Source organism: Chiloscyllium plagiosum, chromosome 33 (genome assembly GCF_004010195.1).
Source record: "Chiloscyllium plagiosum isolate BGI_BamShark_2017 chromosome 33, ASM401019v2, whole genome shotgun sequence".
Classification (NCBI taxonomy): Eukaryota; Metazoa; Chordata; class Chondrichthyes; order Orectolobiformes; family Hemiscylliidae; genus Chiloscyllium; species Chiloscyllium plagiosum.
In genome coordinates, this window is record NC_057742.1 from 1,598,118 (window position 1) to 1,620,185 (window position 22,068).

The 22,068-nt window shown below is 50.1% G+C and overlaps 1 protein-coding gene across 1 annotated transcript in view; it reads right to left on the minus strand.

The window, feature by feature from the left end:
- Positions 1–1,977: 1,977 nt before the first annotated feature.
- LOC122539621 (eukaryotic translation initiation factor 1-like) overlaps positions 1,978–22,068 on the minus strand; it is a 47,704-nt gene continuing 27,613 nt past the window's right edge. The window contains exons 2-4 of the mRNA XM_043674620.1: positions 5,916–6,079; positions 5,614–5,715; positions 1,978–2,296 (exon numbers count right to left, since the gene is read on the minus strand). Coding sequence (XP_043530555.1) covers positions 2,252–2,296; positions 5,614–5,715; positions 5,916–6,079 — 311 coding nt within the window. The 3' untranslated portion in view covers positions 1,978–2,251. The remainder of the gene's footprint in view (positions 2,297–5,613; positions 5,716–5,915; positions 6,080–22,068) is intronic.

A 22,068-nucleotide genomic window follows, 5' to 3' on the forward strand; every position in this document is an offset into this window, starting at 1 on the left:
CCTATCGCATTCCCAACGCCCCTCCCCCAAGTCCCTCCTCCCTACCTTTTATCTTAGCCTGCTTGGCACAGCTCCCTCATTCCTGAAGAAGGCCTTATGCCCGAAATGTCGATTCTCGTGCTCCTTGGATGCTGCCTGACCTGCTGCGTTTTTCCAGCAACAAATTTTTCAGCTGAGCTCCAGCATCTGCAGTCCTCACTTTCTCCTAGAAGATTTCTGGAGCAGGTAGGGACACCACCACTGCACATTAGGAGACCCATCCATTTTAATTGATTCATATCCAGCCTACCCAGAAACCTCTTAATTGGTTTCTGACAAACAGCTGGAAGAACAAAGCTTGCAAGGAACCAGTTTGACATTTGACAACTGCAGGTATAAACGACCCAGGCATAGCCTACAGAGTGTGGTGCTGGAAAAGTACAGCTGGTCAGATAGCAGGAGAGTTAATGTCTTGAGCATAAGCTATTCATCAGGAAGGTAGGCTATGCTTTTCCAGTGCCACACTTTTTGACACTGATCTCCTGCATCTGCAGTCCTCACTTTCTCCTGGGTGCAGACAGGACACCGATTGACAAAAACTAGACAACTGCAGGTACTAGGAATGAGAAAGAATTCATGTTTAAGGCTGAGTGGCCCTTCAGAACACTTGCTAGATCGGCTAAGGCTCTTTAGTTAGTTCAGTTTTTATTTCAGGTTGAGAAATGAATTTACACCAATGGGGGTCAGGAATGAAGTCACATGTTCAGATTTCAGGTGAAGACAGAGGGTCAAATAGCCTGCAGCACCTATTTATGGCCTTGGGATAGGGCCTTTCTGCCAGAGGCCTGACATCTGACAAGATTCAAACATGCTATGTAGGGAGAAGTAAAATTAAACAAAAAAAAAAATCACCTGAGGGACAAAGCACAAAGGGTAGCTTTTACTGCGTTGTCTTTAGAATAAAGCCATTGCATTTGGCCTATGGCTAGGAAGGATGAATCCATTGTGGATGGTGGTGAAATGAAGGAGGGTAAGAGCAGGAGCAAACATCCCAGGGTAGCTGGTGGTCAGGTCAAGCCCAGCAGGGCTGAGTTAAGATGCTTACAGACCGGTGTTAAACAGTTTACAGTTCTAACAAGTCAGTTATGAGCCTCCTGGCTTGGCACAGCTGCCACCTGGTATGGTGCCAGTGCCATGGTGACCAGGGACTGGTACAGACTGGAAGCTAGGTGCCATAGGTTTGTGCTATAGACTATATTTCAGTAAAGCTGAATAAGTTATTTCTCTAATTGTCTGAGATCTTGTAACTAAAGCAGCTGTACCTAGGTACTTTTGCCAATTAGTGCTGACTTGGGTACAGTGTCAAAGCTTCACTGTACTCTGTACATGCAAGGCTATTCTGACATAGAAAATTATTTCTCAGCTTTGTACCCAAGATGGCACCAAGTGGCAACGTGTGCTCCTGTGGGTACATGTGACAATAAGCAAGACAAGACCCAGCCCTAGAAATTTCTAGTGAAGCAATAACTTTGAAAAGGAGAGTCAGAGAGGGAGCTGTTTGCAATGTTTTGGTGGCGAGTAGGAACCTGATCAGATAGTCACTTAGAAATTATCAAATTAGTCTGTATTGCCTGCCAAGGGGTTAACACACCACTGATGGCAGTAGATTAGCCTAAATTGGACCTAGGAGAAAGCTGGGTGAATCTAAACCCAACATTGAAGAAACACTGAGCAAGTGTTCCAAAGCAATTTACAATAGAAGTCTTCCAAAACTATACCACCTACTTTAAGTCGACATTATTCAAAGCTGTTCACCCTCTACGTAAAGATGCACTTTGCAAGAGGGTATAGAGGGCACTGGATCCCATAGACAATGGGAATTATCCACTCAGCATTACTTATTGAGGACTACACCTTATATTACAAGATATTCACTCAGGTAATGAATTTCCTCATGTACACCAATTGTTTGTAAGGAGGCTAGACATTTGTCAGAACAAGTTTCTCAAGTGGGTTTTATTATACATTATACAAAGAGAGGTACAAAGAGTTCTAACATGTGCTTTTTAAGAAAAAGCACAAACATTACAAACCATGTTTAAAAAACCTTAACTGGGACAAAAGCAAATGTCTCAAAGATCTTGCTGCAGGAGCTGGAAGATTGTGAACTGCTCATTGAGAGAGAGTTAGATGCCATACAGGCTTCCCATTACAAGAGAATACAGCCCAGAAGCCAGAACCTGTGATCTAGCTGTAGTGCAGAGGAAGTGAATTAAAACCCATGAACCTTGAGTTGTTCTTCTTTAACAATGCCAACCTGCAAACCAAACAAGAACACTTAGTACAAAACACTGGCTGTCTTTACTGATGTCATACATGTTCAGGAAAGTGATGACAGGACCATGGTGATACATATGCCACCCACAGTCCTGGTATAAGTCACAGTAGAATTATGATAAGTTAGTCTACTCTTTCAAGGAGGTGGATACTTGACAAATCCAGTATTTACTATCCATTCCCAATTATCCCTCTAGTGAAATGGCTTGGACTCATTTGAGAGAGCGATTGCAAGTCACTGACTGGATTCAGATTTACACCTGACAGCAACATCACCACACAGAGGCAGCAGAGCTGGGCTGCAGCAGGTGTTTGCACTAGATGTGATGAGTATTCAAGGAAACTTAAATCTAAAAAAAAAGGGAAGTCATGGGAAAATAGCTCACCAAAATATGCAAGTCATTGACAGTCCCAGTGTCTATGGTGACCATGTGTGCAGGAATTCTTAGCTGTAGCCGCAGCCTAACCAGGAGCTGTCCCTTTTATGATAACATTTTGAATACTGCTGGGGAGGTGACCACCTCAGGATAGCAACAGGAGGCGGGTCCGTGGCATTAGAAGAAGCTTGGACTCTTCTTCCTCTTGCACCAAAGGAAAAAAGTAGTGACAGGGAATTAGTTAGTATGGGAACAGACAGGATTCCTGCATTTACAAAAAAAAGCGTGCAGGTTAGGTGAACTGGCCACGCTAAATTGCCCATAGTGTTAGGTGAAGGGGTAAATGTAGTGGAATGGGTCTGGGTGGGTTGCTCTTCGGAGGGTCGGTGTGGACTTGTTGGGCTGAAGGGCCTGTTTCCACACTGTATGGAATCTAAAAAAAAACTCCAGGATAGCTTGTTGCCTCCTGGTGCTACTGTCAAGGATCCCTCAGCATCAAGAAGAAAAAAAAAGACTGCAAAATTTCCAAGGAATAAAAATATGCCTTCAAGAGCTTCTACAAGTATTAAACAGAGGACTGCCTGAAGAAGAGTGCAGGCTCCCATCAATGGGGAAGGTGGACAAATCCTCAATACTAAAGGATAGTCCAGGAAATACTGGATGTTAGTGGTCACTTCCCAAAATTCTAAAGAATCTGCAGCAATCCTTACAGATTGGAGGCAGTGGAACCCATTATAACTCAGAATAGGAGCAGTCGATAATGGCTTTTTTGATACACTAGCTACTTACATCAAATTGTAAAAGTAAAGCAGAGATTGGGGTAATATCCTGCCATGGATTGAGAACTGGTTGACAAATATGTCATTCTGGGTGGCAGGCAATGAGTGAGGTACCCCAAAGATCAATGTGGGCCCGAACTATTCATGTACATCAGTAACAAAGCAAATCCAACTGTTTCAAGTTTGATGACAAAACTACATGGATATAGCGTAACATCTAAAAACAGTGCAGTTTTAGTCAATAAGAGATGGGGTATATGGAGTTCAGAGTGTCATTCTTACTGTGTTTACACAAACCCTTGGTGGCACCACACTGAGATAAACATGAAGTTTTGGTTCCTTGCCAAAAAAAAAAGGCAGGAGAGGTGTCAGTGTTGGACTGGGGTGGACAAAGTTTACAACAAAAAACAAAAAATTCACAACACCAGGTTGTAGTCCAACAGGTTTATTTGGAAGCACCAGCTTTCCGAGTGCTGCTTCTTCATCAGGTCAGTACTGACTGGGCCAGTACTTCACCGTCCTGGAGAATCTCCACTACAGGTCACGTAGCATAGGGAGGGGAGATCCAGAATTTTAACCTAGTGACGGTTAATAGCAATAGAGATCCAGGCCAGGTGGTGTAAAGCTTGAAGGAAACTTCGGTGTTCCCATGAATGTGTCCTGGTCTTTTAGCTGAGATTGAGAGTTTGCAAGATGCTGTCAAAGGAATCAGAGTTGCTGCAGCCCACTTGTTGCCAGTGTATTGGTGGAGGGAGTAAATACTGAAGGTGATGGATGCAGTACCACTTAGGACTGCTTTCACCTGGATGGTGAAAAGCACCAGCTCAGTGGAGCATTGGTGTGGACTTCACTGGCCTGCTTCCACATTGTAGGGATTTTGTGATATCCTAAAATTAATCCAGTCCCATTTGCCAGCACTTGGCCCACATCACTCTAAACCCTTCCTATTCATATACCCATCCAGATGCTTTTTAAATGCAGTAATTGTACCAGCCTCCATCACTTCCTCTGGCAGCTCATTCTGTATACATACCATCCTCTGGACCTCAGGTCCCTTTCAAGTCTTTCCCCTCACCCTAAGCCTCTGCCCTATTTCTGGACTCCCCATCCCAGGGAAAAGACTTGGGCATTTATCTTTTCCATGCCCCTCCTGCTTTATAAACCTTCAAGGTCACACCTCAGCCTCTGAGGCTCCAGCAAAAACAGCCCCAGCCTATTTAGCCTCTCCATGTCCTCCATACTCGTGTGCCAAAGTTGACCCCCAAGGCTTGATGACAAAGGTAGTGAGGTATGCTAGGCCAGGAGGTTAGGGGATTGTAGTTGAGCAATTGTGATGGGCCACAGCACCTCAAATACAACTCCAGTCTCAGTTTGCAGTTTCATTTAATGTGGTCACATGCATTTCTTGTGCTAAGAGTCATGTGACTACATCTGCATTTGTACAGTAAGGCTAAGGCTACCCTCGTTAGTTCCCACATGCCATGGGTCCAATTAAGCAGTGATGTCCTTTAGCACTAGTTCAGTTTGTTGCCGTACCACCAAGCACTCTGCATGGTACTGAAGCCCTAACCAGAGTATATTGCCAGAGGGATAACACTACCTTCCTCAACAGATATTAGGATGTTCTCCATTACAGCTATGACATGTACACAAGGATTCAGATTTATAAAAAAAAAATTACTTAGTGTGGAAACAGGCCCTTCAGCCCAACAAGTCCACACTGACCCTCCGAAGAGCAACCCACCCAGACCCATTCCCCTACATTTACCCCTTCACCTAACACCATGGGCAATTTAGCACGGCCAATTCATCTAGCCTGCACATTTTTTTTGGACTGTGGGAGGAAATCGGAGCACCCGGAGGAAACCCACGCAGACACAGGGAGAATGTGCAAACTCCACACAGACAGTTGCCCAAGGCGGGAATTGAACCCGGGTCTCTGGCACTGAGGCAGCAGTGCTAACCACTGTGCCACCATACCACCCATAAGGATTCAGCAGAGAAATGGCAGGAAAACCCTCACTACCATCACTCATGTAGCAGGAAAACCCTCAATATAAGAATGTAAAGACTGAACAGAATCAATGATAATAGATAATGAGACCCCTCTCATAATCCAGTCATGAGGCACTAAAACCTACCTCAATCAGGAACTTGCAGATGTTCTTGCGCTGGTCCCCTTGAAGTTGGATGACCTCACCGTATTCTGGATGTTCAATTACAGTACCATTACAGGCAAATTGCTACATGGAAAAATATTCATGTATTTAGTTATCTAATCCTTTAGAATTTGTGCCCTCTTCAAGTATTAGAGGACCCATTTACCAAAATGGACATTAGATACAGTGCAGACATCAGAGCATGGTTGAGAAAAATGAGCTGCTGCCACTTGAAACAGCCCAAGCAACTCCACAAAACAACTGTCAAACTGCAGCATCCTCACCTTTTTGAAGTGCTTGACAAGCTTCTTTTTGTCATATTCATCAGCAATCCCCTGGACGGTAGTGAGGGTTTTCCTGCCGTTTCTCTGCTGAATCCTTATGTGTATGTAATCCTCAGTCCCAGAAGGGAGGAGATCATCACCCTTAAGTGCATCAGCAAAGGGGTCTGCAACATTGAAGGAGCCAGGTTACTATGGAGGGTGTTGGAGTTGTAATGGGAACAGCTAAGTTTTAACAGATCAAATGGGATTCAGTAAAGACAAGGGCACAGACAAGCAATAAACAAAAGCAAGAAAATGCAAAATACAGTAGGAACCGGAAATCTGAAAGAGCCACTTCAGGGAAAGATATTTCCATCATTTCCTTAAATTGTAGCTTATTGCATAAACCTGGAAGACAATACAAGCACAAGCATGGCCCCGCCCCTGACCCCGCCCCTGACCCCGCCCACTCTCCGCCCTGACCCCGCCCACTCTCCGCCCCGTCCACGGTCCTGACCCCGCCCACTCTCCGCCCCCGTCCACGGTCCTGACCCCGCCCACTCTCCGCCCCCGTCCACGGTCCTGACCCCGCCCACTCTCCGCCCCCGTCCACGGTCCTGACCCCGCCCACTCTCCGCCCCCGTCCACGGTCCTGACCCCGCCCACTCTCCGCCCCCGTCCACGGTCCTGACCCCGCCCACTCTCCGCCCCCGTCCACGGTCCTGACCCCGCCCACTCTCCGCCCCCGTCCACGGTCCTGACCCCGCCCACTCTCCGCCCCCGTCCACGGTCCTGACCCCGCCCACTCTCCGCCCCCGTCCACGGTCCTGACCCCGCCCACTCTCCGCCCCCGTCCACGGTCCTGACCCCGCCCACTCTCCGCCCCCGTCCACGGTCCTGACCCCGCCCACTCTCCGCCCCCGTCCACGGTCCTGACCCCGCCCACTCTCCGCCCCCGTCCACGGTCCTGACCCCGCCCACTCTCCGCCCCCGTCCACGGTCCTGACCCCGCCCACTCTCCGCCCCCGTCCACGGTCCTGACCCCGCCCACTCTCCGCCCCCGTCCACGGTCCTGACCCCGCCCACTCTCCGCCCCCGTCCACGGTCCTGACCCCGCCCACTCTCCGCCCCCGTCCACGGTCCTGACCCCGCCCACTCTCCGCCCCCGTCCACGGTCCTGACCCCGCCCACTCTCCGCCCCCGTCCACGGTCCTGACCCCGCCCACTCTCCGCCCCCGTCCACGGTCCTGACCCCGCCCACTCTCCGCCCCCGTCCACGGTCCTGACCCCGCCCACTCTCCGCCCCCGTCCACGGTCCTGACCCCGCCCACTCTCCGCCCCCGTCCACGGTCCTGACCCCGCCCACTCTCCGCCCCCGTCCACGGTCCTGACCCCGCCCACTCTCCGCCCCCGTCCACGGTCCTGACCCCGCCCACTCTCCGCCCCCGTCCACGGTCCTGACCCCGCCCACTCTCCGCCCCCGTCCACGGTCCTGACCCCGCCCACTCTCCGCCCCCGTCCACGGTCCTGACCCCGCCCACTCTCCGCCCCCGTCCACGGTCCTGACCCCGCCCACTCTCCGCCCCCGTCCACGGTCCTGACCCCGCCCACTCTCCGCCCCCGTCCACGGTCCTGACCCCGCCCACTCTCCGCCCCCGTCCACGGTCCTGACCCCGCCCACTCTCCGCCCCCGTCCACGGTCCTGACCCCGCCCACTCTCCGCCCCCGTCCACGGTCCTGACCCCGCCCACTCTCCGCCCCCGTCCACGGTCCTGACCCCGCCCACTCTCCGCCCCCGTCCACGGTCCTGACCCCGCCCACTCTCCGCCCCCGTCCACGGTCCTGACCCCGCCCACTCTCCGCCCCCGTCCACGGTCCTGACCCCGCCCACTCTCCGCCCCCGTCCACGGTCCTGACCCCGCCCACTCTCCGCCCCCGTCCACGGTCCTGACCCCGCCCACTCTCCGCCCCCGTCCACGGTCCTGACCCCGCCCACTCTCCGCCCCCGTCCACGGTCCTGACCCCGCCCACTCTCCGCCCCCGTCCACGGTCCTGACCCCGCCCACTCTCCGCCCCCGTCCACGGTCCTGACCCCGCCCACTCTCCGCCCCCGTCCACGGTCCTGACCCCGCCCACTCTCCGCCCCCGTCCACGGTCCTGACCCCGCCCACTCTCCGCCCCCGTCCACGGTCCTGACCCCGCCCACTCTCCGCCCCCGTCCACGGTCCTGACCCCGCCCACTCTCCGCCCCCGTCCACGGTCCTGACCCCGCCCACTCTCCGCCCCCGTCCACGGTCCTGACCCCGCCCACTCTCCGCCCCCGTCCACGGTCCTGACCCCGCCCACTCTCCGCCCCCGTCCACGGTCCTGACCCCGCCCACTCTCCGCCCCCGTCCACGGTCCTGACCCCGCCCACTCTCCGCCCCCGTCCACGGTCCTGACCCCGCCCACTCTCCGCCCCCGTCCACGGTCCTGACCCCGCCCACTCTCCGCCCCCGTCCACGGTCCTGACCCCGCCCACTCTCCGCCCCCGTCCACGGTCCTGACCCCGCCCACTCTCCGCCCCCGTCCACGGTCCTGACCCCGCCCACTCTCCGCCCCCGTCCACGGTCCTGACCCCGCCCACTCTCCGCCCCCGTCCACGGTCCTGACCCCGCCCACTCTCCGCCCCCGTCCACGGTCCTGACCCCGCCCACTCTCCGCCCCCGTCCACGGTCCTGACCCCGCCCACTCTCCGCCCCCGTCCACGGTCCTGACCCCGCCCACTCTCCGCCCCCGTCCACGGTCCTGACCCCGCCCACTCTCCGCCCCCGTCCACGGTCCTGACCCCGCCCACTCTCCGCCCCCGTCCACGGTCCTGACCCCGCCCACTCTCCGCCCCCGTCCACGGTCCTGACCCCGCCCACTCTCCGCCCCCGTCCACGGTCCTGACCCCGCCCACTCTCCGCCCCCGTCCACGGTCCTGACCCCGCCCACTCTCCGCCCCCGTCCACGGTCCTGACCCCGCCCACTCTCCGCCCCCGTCCACGGTCCTGACCCCGCCCACTCTCCGCCCCCGTCCACGGTCCTGACCCCGCCCACTCTCCGCCCCCGTCCACGGTCCTGACCCCGCCCACTCTCCGCCCCCGTCCACGGTCCTGACCCCGCCCACTCTCCGCCCCCGTCCACGGTCCTGACCCCGCCCACTCTCCGCCCCCGTCCACGGTCCTGACCCCGCCCACTCTCCGCCCCCGTCCACGGTCCTGACCCCGCCCACTCTCCGCCCCCGTCCACGGTCCTGACCCCGCCCACTCTCCGCCCCCGTCCACGGTCCTGACCCCGCCCACTCTCCGCCCCCGTCCACGGTCCTGACCCCGCCCACTCTCCGCCCCCGTCCACGGTCCTGACCCCGCCCACTCTCCGCCCCCGTCCACGGTCCTGACCCCGCCCACTCTCCGCCCCCGTCCACGGTCCTGACCCCGCCCACTCTCCGCCCCCGTCCACGGTCCTGACCCCGCCCACTCTCCGCCCCCGTCCACGGTCCTGACCCCGCCCACTCTCCGCCCCCGTCCACGGTCCTGACCCCGCCCACTCTCCGCCCCCGTCCACGGTCCTGACCCCGCCCACTCTCCGCCCCCGTCCACGGTCCTGACCCCGCCCACTCTCCGCCCCCGTCCACGGTCCTGACCCCGCCCACTCTCCGCCCCCGTCCACGGTCCTGACCCCGCCCACTCTCCGCCCCCGTCCACGGTGGGCATTGGGCTGTGGGCACTGGGCTGTGGGCATTGGGCACTGGGCTGTGGGCATTGGGCTGTAGGCAGTGGGCTGTAGGCAGTGGGCATTGGGTAGTGGGCTTTGGGCAGTGGGCATTGGGCTGTGTGCATTGGGCTGTGGGCATTGGGCACTGGGCAGTAGGTATTGGGCAGTGTGCATTGGGCAGTGAGCATTGGGCTGTGGGCATTGGGCAGTGGGCTGTGGGCAGTGGGCTTTGGGTAGAGGGCATTGAGCAGTGGGCATTGGGCAGTGTGCTGTGGGCACTGGGCATTGGGCACCAACCAACCCTACCACCCCATGGCTGAATACTTCAACTGCCCCTCCCACTCCGTCAAGGACATTCAGGTCCTGGGCCTTCTCCACCACCCAACACCTGGAGGAGGAACACCTCATATTCTGCCCTGGGACCCTGCAACCACACAGGATAAGTGTGGATTTCAACAGCTTCCTCATTTCCCTTCCCCCAACATTATCTCAATCCCAAGCCTCCAATTCAACACCGCCCTCCAGACTCGTCCATCACTCCCCTCTCTGACCTTTCACCTTCTCCCTCACCTTCATCTACCTATCGCTTTCCCAGCTACCTCCCCCCAACCCCACACCCCTCTCCCATTTATCTCTCAGCCCCGACTCACAAACCTCATTCCTGATGAAGGGCTTATGCCTGAACATCGATTCTCCTGCTCCTCAGATGCTACCTGATCTGCTGTGCTTTTCCAGCACCACACTCTCAACCCCTGGGCGGCTCCAGTTAGTGAGGATGAAATATTGTCCCCAATCTTCACTGATTGTGGCCTGTGGGTCAGGAAACTGAGGATCCAGTTACAGTGAGTGGGGCTTAGTCCGAGATCACTAAGTTTAGTAATCAGTCTCGGGGGGGATAATAGTGTTGAAGGCTGAAAACTGTAGTCAATGAGTAGGATTCCTACATAGCTGTTCTTGGTGTCAAGATGTTCTAGGGAGGAGTGAAGGGCAAGTGATATGGCATCTGACATGGATCTGTTGGTCCGATAGGCAAATTGGAGTGGGTCAAGAGTAGTGGGGAGGCTGGTGTTGATTAAAGGCCATGACCAGCCTTTCAAGCACTTTATAACCGCCGAAGTTAGGGCCACTGGGTGGTAGTCATTGAGACATGCTGCATGAGCCTTCTTAGGCACAGGGATGATGTTGGCCCTCTTGAAACAGGCAGGGACAGTGGCCTGCTACAGGGAGAGGTTGAAGATGTCCAAGAAAACCTCTGCCAGTTGGTCTGCACATGCTCTGAGTGCACGGCCTGGTACTCCGTCTGGTCCCATCATTTTCCTTGGATTCACAAGAAGGAAAACTGATCTGATGTGGAGGACACTGGAGCAGGTGTAGAAAATATCAACAAGGATGATGCCAAGACTATATTTGTAAACATTTCAGGAAAGGATTGGTAAGAAAAAAAAGAGCTGTGGTGGAGTGGATTCAATGGGCCGAATGGCCTACTTCCATTCCTATGTCTTATGGTCTTATGGACCTCTGATGCAGTGTCTGTTGGGATAGTTTTGTTAGGACTTAAGTGTAGAATAGGTGTCACTTAGAATAGGTATTAACTCCGCTGAAATTCTGATCAAAGCGAGCATAGAAGCCACTGTGACGATCTGGGAGGGATGTGTCATCATCTCCTATCATGTACCGTCTCTTTTTAGAACCTGTGATGTCATTCAGTCCTTGCCATAGTCGTCGGGTATCTGTCTGGGTCTCTAGTTCAATGTTCTATCATGTTATCAATGCTGTTAAATGGTGGTATGCATCATCCTGGACCAGGACATTGGTCTTCTCGGTGCTGATGTGTGGAACCCTCTCATAAAATCTGTTTCAATGGGATTTCTACTGGAATGCTCACCTTGGAACTGGATCAAAAGCAATGTCTCTCTGTGCCAAGTCTAACAATCAAGATCAGCTGCAGGTTGTGACTTGAACCTTGTGGAGAATTACAGAAGGAGCAACTTCAAACCAGGGGCCTTTGCTCATTTTCCTTTGATAGAGAACGTTGTCGGAAACGTCCGATTCCAAAGGATTACAGGCAGAACTCACAGCAAGCCAACACACAACTCCTAACCACTAAAACCATCCCCCCCACCTCCCCCACCTCTCTCTCTCTCTCTCTAACCCAGGAATTACTGGAAAGTGCTCAGTAGCAGGAACCCTCACTGATTTAGCATCCCCTCGTACTTGTTTTCTGTCTCTACCCAAGGATCACCGGACAGTCACCGATACCAGGACTTTAAAATGTGGGATAAAGAGAATCTATCATTTACGTTCTTTGAGATTAAATCTTACACAGTGAAAGATAAGTTCCCCAATCTGTAAATTAATAATGTTGATTCATAAACATCAACTAATGTTAGAAAATTAAAACATGAAATCGAGATATTATTTTAGTGTAATTGAAGCCAGCTCAAGATTTGTTGTGAACAAGAACCTGTTAAAGATGATGGGGGAAGGGGAGGAAAGATGAGATTTTGCTGACACAGATGATTTTAAAATTGCATGCTTCATTTTCTGCTTTAACAGAATGCAAACTTCAAAGATGTTTTTGTCAACACACAAGACATAACACAATCCCTAGGTCCTACGCAATTATTGGACGGGATTACTGAGAAAGGATTTATATTTGTACTTCAGGCATCCTGCCAATAAACACAGCAGCAAAACAGCCCGTCGCACCCACAGATTAGAGACCACAGAACCCACCAACTACCTCATTCTCGTCCAGACCTGATTCCTCAATTGATTTACATCTGATTTTTCAAAACTCAAAGTTTAACTACGTGTGTAATCTGTACCCTGAATAAACACAGATTCTGTGCAGTTAACACAGTGAGTGACCCTTACCTGCTGATTAAACACTGTCTCTGTACAGTTACACAGTGAGTGACACTTACCCTGCTGAATAAACACTGACTCTGTACAGTTACATAGTGAGTGACACTTACACTGCTGAATAAACACTGACTCTGTACAGTTACACAGTGAGTGACCCTTACCCTGCTGAATAAACACTGACTCTGTACAGTTACACTGCGAGTGACCCTTACCCTGCTAAATAAACACTGACTCTGTACAGTTATACAGCGAGTGACCCTTACCCTGCTGATTAAACACTGACTCTGTACAGTTAGACAGCGAGTGACCCTTACCCTGCTGAATAAACACTGTCTGGGACGGTAATTGGCCGGGTTAGATTTGTTCTGCTTTTCATATACAGGATGGGCAATTTTCCACATTGTCGGGTAGATGCCAGTGTTGGAACTGTACTGGAACAGCTTAGGTCGGGTGGCAGCACGTTCTGGAGCACCTGTCTTCAGTCCTATTGCCGGAATGTTCTCAGGGGCCATTGCCTTTGCAGTATCCAGTGCCTCCAGCCGTTTTTTGATATCACGTGGAGTGAATCGAATTGGCTGGAGCCTGGTATCGGCGATACTGGGGACTGCTGGAGGAGGCAGAGATGAATCATCCACTCAGCACTTCTGGCTGAAGATTGCTGTGAAAGCTTCAGCCTTATCTTCAGCCTGATGTGCTGGGCTCCTCCGTCATTGAGGATGGGGGTATTTGTGGAGACTCCTCCCCCAGTGAGTTGTTTAATTATCCACCACCATTCACGTCTGGATGTGGCAGGACTGCAGAGCTTAGATCTGACCCATTGGCTAAGGGCTCACCTTAGCTCTGTCTGACAGTTGCTGCTTATGCTGTTTGGCAAGTTGTCCTGTTTGGTAGCTTTACCAGTTTGACACCTCACCTTCAGGTCTGCCTGGTGCTGCTCCTGCCATGCCCTCCTGCCCTCTCCATTGAACCAGGGTTGATCCCCTGGTAATGGGTGAGTGGGGGATATGCCGGGCCATGAGATTACAGATTGTGCTGGAGTACAGACCTGCTGCTGTTGATGGCCCACAGCGCCTCATGGATGCCCAGTCTTGAGTTGCTGGATCGGTTTGAAGTCTATCCCATTGCGCACAGTGACAGTGCCACACAAGACGATGGAGGGTATTCTCAATGTGAAGGTAGGACTTTGTCTCCACAAGGTCTGTGCGGTGGTCACTCTTACCGATACTGTCATGGACAGATACATCTGCAGCTGGCAGATTGGTAAGGATGAGGTCAGGGATGTTTTTCCCTCTTGTTGGTTCCCTCACTACCTGCCGCAGACCCAGTCTGGCAGCGATGTCCTTTAGGACCCAACCAGCTCGATCAGTAATACTGCTGCCGAGCTACACTTGGTGGTGGGACAGTGAAATCCCCCAGCCAGAGGGCATTCTGTGCCCCTGCCATCCTCAGTGCTTCCTCCAAGTGTTGTTCTACATGGAGGAGGATTGATTCATCAGCCAAGGGAGGAAGGTACGTGGTAATCAGCAGGAGGTTTCCTCGCCCATGTTTAACCTGAAGCCACGAGAATTCATGAGGTCCAGAGTCAATATTGAGGACTCCCAGGGCAACTCTTCCCTGACTGTATCCCACTGTGCACTACCTCTGCTGGGTCTGTGCTGCCGATGGGACAGGACATATCCAGGGATGGTGATGGTGGGGTCTGGGACATTGTCTGGAAGAAGATGATTCTGTAATTGTGACTATTTCAGGCTATTGCTTGGCTAGTCTGTAGGACAGCTCTCCCAGTTTTGGCACTAATCCCGGATGTTGGTGAGGAGGACATTGCAGGGTCGACAGGGCTGTTTCTGCCGTTATCTTTTCCAGTGCCTGGGTCGATGCCCGGTGATCCACCCAGTTTCATTTCTTTGAAATTTTGTAGCAATTGGTACAACTGAGTGCCTTGCTAGACCATTTCAGAGGGCAATTGAGAGTCAACTCCATTGGTGTGGGTCTGGAGTCACATGTAAGCCTGACCAGATGAGGATGGCAGATTTCTTTCCCTGAAGGACATTAGTGAACCAGTTGGAGTTTTCCGATAATTGGCAATTCTTAATTCTGGTTTATTTTGTATTTTTTTTAAATTGAATTCAAATTCCACCATCTGCCCTGGTGGGATTCGACCCTGGGTCCCCAGGACATTACCTGGGCCTCTGGATTAGTAGTTTATAGGGCGACCCCCATATCCGTGGAATCGTTTTCTGCGGTTTCAGTTATCTGCAGTTTACTGCAGCTGGAACATATTATAGGGAACGTTCCGGAACCAGGGACCAGGAGGCGGCTGGAAGGTAAGTTTCCCATTTAACTGAATGGATTCACTCCTTTCCGCTGTGTTGGGTTTGCACAGTGGGTTTATGACTGTATCCCCCGTGGGTACAGGGGGTCTATTGTAATCCCACTAGGCCATTGCCTTCTGCTCCAATGTTTATCAGGTTGGAATAGCTACGTTGCTTCACATTGTACCAAGCGTTTGTTCACAATATTTGTACTGAGGCCGTTATTGCAGTCTTCCTTGTTCTCAGCGTTTCGTTAAGATCCCTCAGTCTACATCTCAGTGTCCTTGTTTCCTCCCACCTGTTGAATTTCTGCCTCTAGCTTCTCTATGACAAGACCCTCCACACTTGCTTCCCAATGGTCAAACGTGCATATCTTTAATTCCCAAACCGTAATTAGCAACCATTCAGATTCCTGATCTTGCACTCTTCGTCAAACACACCCCTCTGTCTTTCTGTCCACTTACAGAGTTAGTTACCAGCAGCTTTTAGGGATGAGATATCAGCGTGCAGGAGCTTGACCATTCAAATCTATCAAATCCTAATGGAACACTCAGTATGAGTGTTCACTATGACATCCTAATGAATCTCTCAGTACTCTTTATTAAATGGATGGTTAGGTCATTATCAACCTTGCTTTTTGTGGAATCATGCGGTATACAAATTTGTTTTATTCATTCATGGAATGTGGGCGTCACTGGCTGACCCCAACATTTATTGCCCATCCCTAGTTGCCCCTTGAGAAGGTGGAGGTGAGCTGTATTCTTGAACCGCTGCAGTCCATGTGCTGTAGGTAGACCCATAATGTCTCTGAGGGAGGGAATTCCAGGATTCTGACCCAGCAACACTGAAGGAACAGCGATATATTTCCAAATCAGGATGGGGAGTAGCTCGGAAGGGAATTTGCAGGGGGTGGTGTTCCCATGTATCTGCTGCCCTTATCTTTCTAGATGGAGCTGGTCATGGGTTTGGAAGGTCTAAGGGCCTAAGGACATTTCCGATTGTAGCAGATTACCCTTTAAAGGTGCATCACTGGTTGTGAAATCTGCAGGACCAACACATTCCCAGTGGTCAAAGTTCGATTTTGCTGAAGCTCCTCGATGCTGCCTGAATTGCTGTGCTCTTCCAGCACCATTGATCCAGAATCTGGTTTCCAGCATCTGCAGTCATTGTTTTTACAAAGTTAAAAATCACACAACATCAGGTTATAGTCCAACAAGTTTATTGCAAGTACAAGTCTTCAGAGTGCTGCTCCTTCATCAAATAACTAGTGGGGCAAGATCATAGGACACAGAATTTATAGTAACAAAATCACAGTGTCACACAACTGATGCAATGTATTGAACACACACACACAAACAGTCTTTCTCTCCCTCACATGCACATACACACACTTAGAAATCTATGGGGATGAATTTACATTTGCAGATTCTATTTGCAGATACATTCTATTTTGCTGAAAAAGCTCACAATCTGTAGGCAGTCAGTCGTTGTGACATCTTATAAATTCCTATTTTGGATATAGAATCAGTCTGACTCAAGGTTGGGATACAGACAGACTCTAACCTCACACCTTTAATACATCATCTTAGCTGAGATGTCACCTTTTTTTCTAAAATCTTAAACTATCTCGGGAATGTGACTTGAAAGAAGTTCTGGGATTTAATTATTAATGAATGGAAACATGCAACACATTCTAAGTGATTAAAGACTTAACAGCAATCCAGATTTGTTCAATGCATCATATCAGTTGTATGACACTGTGATCTTTTACTGTGAATTCTGTGTCCTATGATCCTGCTCCACTAGCCATCTGACATAAGAGCAGCACTCTGAAAACTAGTGCTTCCAAATAAACGTGTTGGACTGTAACCTGGTGGTGTGTGATTTTTAACTTTGTCCACTCCAATCCAACACCAGCATCTCCACATCATCATCCCCAGGGGGTGGCAGTGCTGAGCTGTTGGTAACCAGTGTGTTCAGTGTTGTTACCAGCTGGCATTGAAGATAACGCACAGAAACTCCTGGACATTAACAACCAAAATCCCGCTTGAATGATTGGAGGACATCAGAACTAGGAGTAGGCCATTCAGCCCCTCAAGTCTGTTCCACTGACTGTTCCATATAATCACGGCTGATCTCAGCACAACCTCAACCCCACAAACCTGACTGAGGTTTCACCTTCCCACACCCCCCCCCCCCACACCCACTCTACTCCGGCCCCCTCTCAATCTCCTTTTACCCTTCTCCCTGTCATTCTGCGTGACCTTTCCTGACCTCAGCCCTCAGTTTGTGTGTCCGTCCTTCCTTGGTACCGTTAACCCCTTGTCCTGCTCAGGATTAAATTATTCCAGCAGTAACATGAATCCTTCAAGGATCCACCTCAATCAGTGATTAATCCATCTTAGTACAGAAACCAAACAAAGGCATTTCCTGTTACTTACTTTTCCACACTCACTTGATGGAGAGGCTATATACGAAAGAAACAGGATAACTGGACCAAAGAACATAGAACATTACAGCGCAGTAGGAATAGGCCATTCAATATTGCGCCAACCTGTGGAACCAATCTGAAGCCCATCTAACCTACACTATTCCATTCTCGGCTATATGCCTGTCCAATGACCATTTAGATGCCCTTAACGTTGGCGAGTCAACTACTGTTGCAGGCAGGGCATTCTACACCCTACTACTCTCTGAGTAATGAAACTACCTCTGACATCTATCCTATATCTATCACCCCTCAATTTAAAGCTATGCCTCCTCGTACCCCAGTGGGAGTCAATGTGTGTGGGACTGTACCCCAGTGAGAGCCTGTGTATGTGGGACTGTACCCCAGTGAGAGTCAGTGTGTGTGGGACTGTGCCTCAGTGAGAGTCAGTGTGTGTGGGACTGTACCCCAGTGAGAATCAGTGTGTGTGAGACATTTCCTGTAATTTCCTCCTCTGTCTCCCTCAGCAGCCTGTGATACAACTCCACCAGACCTGGGGAATTAATTCGCTTTCTGAACTGTCCAAATCTCCAATACCTCCTCATTCCCTGTCTCAATGTGCTCGAAAACCTCACTGTCTCTCTTCCTGAGCTCTGAATCTACATCCTCCCTCTCCTGATGTTTAACACCCGGCCAATGTCCTCTGGCTCCATGTGCAGAATTTCCCCTTGGTCCCTAATGGGCCCTGGTTATTGATATTATACATTATATAGAATGTATAATGTTATGGTCACAGCCATGATTTGTGTCCTGAATTGCAGCGAGGGATTAGCTACGATTGGTGGTCAGTGCTAACCACATCACAGTTTGGCACAGCACCATGACCATGGGGGTGGGGCATGATGTCAGTAACTTTAGAGGGGGCAGAAGGCAGATGTGCTCATGTTGACTGGGCTAGAGAAAGAGAATTCTTGGACTATATTGGCAGGGAAGTGTATTATTGATGTTCACAGTCAAATTCAGGCTAAAATCGAAAACATCTTCAGACAGTAAACAGCAACACCATGGACAGGATGAATAACAGTCCATTTAGTGGTTGAGTTATTGATGTCCTGCATTGAATTTCCCTTTGATCAGGAAGAAATAAATATTGAGTGGTGTTAAGTAAATTATAGCTTCCCTGATTGCTTTTACTGCGTGATACTTAATGTACATCCAGTTAGTTTGAGTCTCGGTAAAATGTTAGGTCCTACAGACCAGGAAAGAGGAAAGTTTTAATGTCGTAAGCTGCTTTCAGTTCCAACTGAACGGGTTCAATCTATTGAGTTTCACTGTAGTGGTACTGGGGTTAAAGGGGAAAAGATTATAAAGATACAGGTCCCGTAGACAAAGTGAGGAGCTGAACTTAAGATAATGGATCACCCATGACCTGATGGAATGGTAGTGTAGCCTGTAAGGATAAAGGGCCCTCACTTGTACCTGATGGTTTTAAGTCTCCCATCCAGGTGGGTGTAAGGAACTGGTCTCTGATTGGGTGACATTACCAGAGAAGATTAAAAGTTCACTTGAAGAGATGGGGAAGGGTCTTGAGAAGATTTGTAAAACTGTACTGATGGACAGGCACATCCCAAGGACAGAGTTAAAAAGATCCCACTAAGTGTCCAAGTGTCTGGGAGTAATCCACTCAGAACAGGGACCAGAGGGGAATAACTGAGCTGAGCTGAGCTGAGCTGAGCTGAGCTGAAGCTATAATCCTCAAATAGTCAGCACGTGGTGAGAGAACAGTGTGGCAGAGGGAACACCACCCCCTGCAAGTTCCCCTCCAAGCCCTTCCCCACCCTGACTTGTAAATATATCACCGTTCCTTCACTGTCACTGGGTCAGAATCCTGGAATTCCCTCCCTAAGGGCATTGTGGGTCTACCTACAGCAGATGGACTGCAGCGGTTCAAGAAGGCAGCTCACCCCCACCTTCTCAAGGGGCAACTAGGGACGGGCAATAAATACTGGCCCAGTGAGATCTACACCCCACAAGTGAGGGAATATAAAAAGAATTGAGTGATTACATAGATGCCACAGCCTCCATTTACCACGGGAAACGTGAGTACCTTCAGTTGAATTCCTCTCACTATAAGACATGGCAACTATTTAGAAATAAAGACCCCAAGCTTTCTCCCAGCCACATGATTAAATATTTTACATTTAGCACCATTCTGCTGTCAGCTGGTCAGGTGTTTATAATATCTGACCAAAAACAATCATTGGGTTACAAGCCCTGGGGCAAGAATCTATAATATATTTGGTATATCATGTGATTTAATCAATGGACCCTGAAGGAATTATGGACAGAATCCAATACATCTGTATGTGCATGGGAATTAATTCCCTACTGCTGATCTAGGTCTACTTCAACAGGATTTTATTAGCATTTTTTTCATCTTGGGACGTGGGCATCACTGGCTGGGCCCAGTATTTATTGCCCGTCCCTAGTTGCCCCTTGAGAAGGTGGGGGTAAACTGCCTTCTTGATCCGCTGCAGTCCATATGCTGTGGGTAGACCCACAATGCCCTTAGGGAGGGAATTCCAGGATTCTGACCCAGTGACAGTGCGGAAACGGTGATACAATTCAAACTCAGGGAATTTACAGTTTCACCAAGATGATATTTAAGCTGACAGGAATAGCATTTATTGAGACAGCTGGAATAGTGGCATATGTTTGCTGTACTATCCAATCAGGATCAACAGTAATTAACCGGGCAATCCGATAACTAATCTCTGGAATTCTATCCTTTCTCTGCATTTCTCTCCTTTAAAAGACATTTTAAAACCTATTTCCTTCCCCAAGCTTTTGGCACCTGTCCTTATAAATCCTTATTTGATTCTGTATCAAATTTGGATAGATAATGCTGCTGTGAAACATCTTGGGATCTCTCACTAGGCTGAGATGCTACATAAATGCAGTTTTTGTTGTATTCTTTGGTTGGGTTTGAGGACATGGCTTCCAGTCCCAGAAATATAAAAAAACCCAAAAACCTGCGACTCGTGTGTGCATTTTCTGTTCAAATTCTCATGAACTTGACTCACATCTGAATATCAATCTTTTCAGATGGGGTACCAGAGGTCAAAATAAACACAAGGAACTGTGGAAACTGGAAATAGAACATACAGTGTAGAACAGGTCCTTTGGCCCTCGATGTTACACCGAACTGTGAACTAATCTAAGCCCATCATCCTACATCATCCCATTCCATCATCATCCATGTGCTGATCGAAGGATTGCTTAAATCTCCCTAATGTGGCTGAGTTAACTACATTAGCAGGCAGAGCATTCCACAGCCTTACCACTCTCTGAGTAAAGAACCTGCCTCTGACATCTGTCTTAAATCTATCGCCCCTCAATTTGTAGCTATGCCCCCTCAGATAATCATCCTAGGAAAAAGACTTTCACTGTCTACCCTATCTAATCCTCTGATCATTTTGTGTGTCTCTATCAAATGCCCTCCTAGCCTTATTCTCTCCAATGAGAACAGACCCAAGTTTCTCAGCCTTTCCTCATAAGACCTTCCCTCCAAACCAGACAACATCCCGGTAAATCTCCTCTACACCTTCTCCAATGCTTCCACATCCTTCCACAGTTACTAGTGGTGTACCGCAAGGGTCCATGTTGGGTCCACTGCTGTTCGTCATTTTTATAAATGACCTGGATGAGGACGTAGAAGGGTGGGTTAGTAAATTCCCAGGCGACACTAAGGTTGGTGGAGTTGTGGAACAGAGAGACAAAGATAAGCTGCAGAGAGACATAGATTAGATTAGATTACATTAGATTACATTACAGTGTAGAAACAGGCCCTTTGGCCCAACAAGTCCACACCGCCCCGCCGATAGATAAGCTGCAGAGCTGGGCTGAGAGGTGGCAAATGGAGTTTAATGCAGAAAGATGTGAGGTAATTTACTTTGGTCGGAGTAACCGGAATGCAAAGTACTGGGCGAATGGTACGATTCTTGGTAGTGTAGATGAACAGAGAGATCTCGGTGTCCAGGTACACAGATCCTTGAAAGTTGCCACCCAGGTTGACAGGGTTGTTAAGAAGGCATACGGTGTTTTAGCTTTTATTAACAGAGGGATCGAGTTCCGGAACCATGAGGTTATGCTACAGCTGTACAAAACTCTGTTGTGGCCACACTTGGAGTATTGTGTACAGTTCTGGTCACAGGGTATGGAATGCTTTGCCTGCAACGGTAGTAGATTCGCCAACTTTAAGTACATTTAAGTCGTCATTGGACAGGCATATGGACGTACATGGAATAGTGTAGGTTAGATGGGCTTCAGATTGATATGACAAGTCGGTGCAACATCGAGGCCGAAGGGCCTGTACTGTGCTGTAATGTTCTATGTTCTATGAAATATGGGGACCAGAACTGTACACAATATTCCAAGTGAGGCCACACTAGCGTTTTGGACAATTGCAGCATGACATTACGACTCCGGAACTCAATCCCTCTACCAATAAAACCTAACACACTGTGTGCCTTCTTAACAGCACTATCAACCTGAGTGGCAACTTTTATGGATCTATGTACATCGACTCCAAGATCCCTCTGCACATCCACACAATCAAGAACTTTTCCATCGACCCAGTATTCTGCCTTTGTGTTATTCTTTCCAAAGTGAATCACCTCACATTTAGCTGCTTTGAACTCCATTTGCCACCTCTCAGCCCAATCCTGCAGTTTATCCAAGTCCCCTTGCAACCTGCAACAATCTTCCAAACTGTCCACTACTCCACCGACTTTAGTGTTATCTGCAAATTTACTAACCCATCCACCTA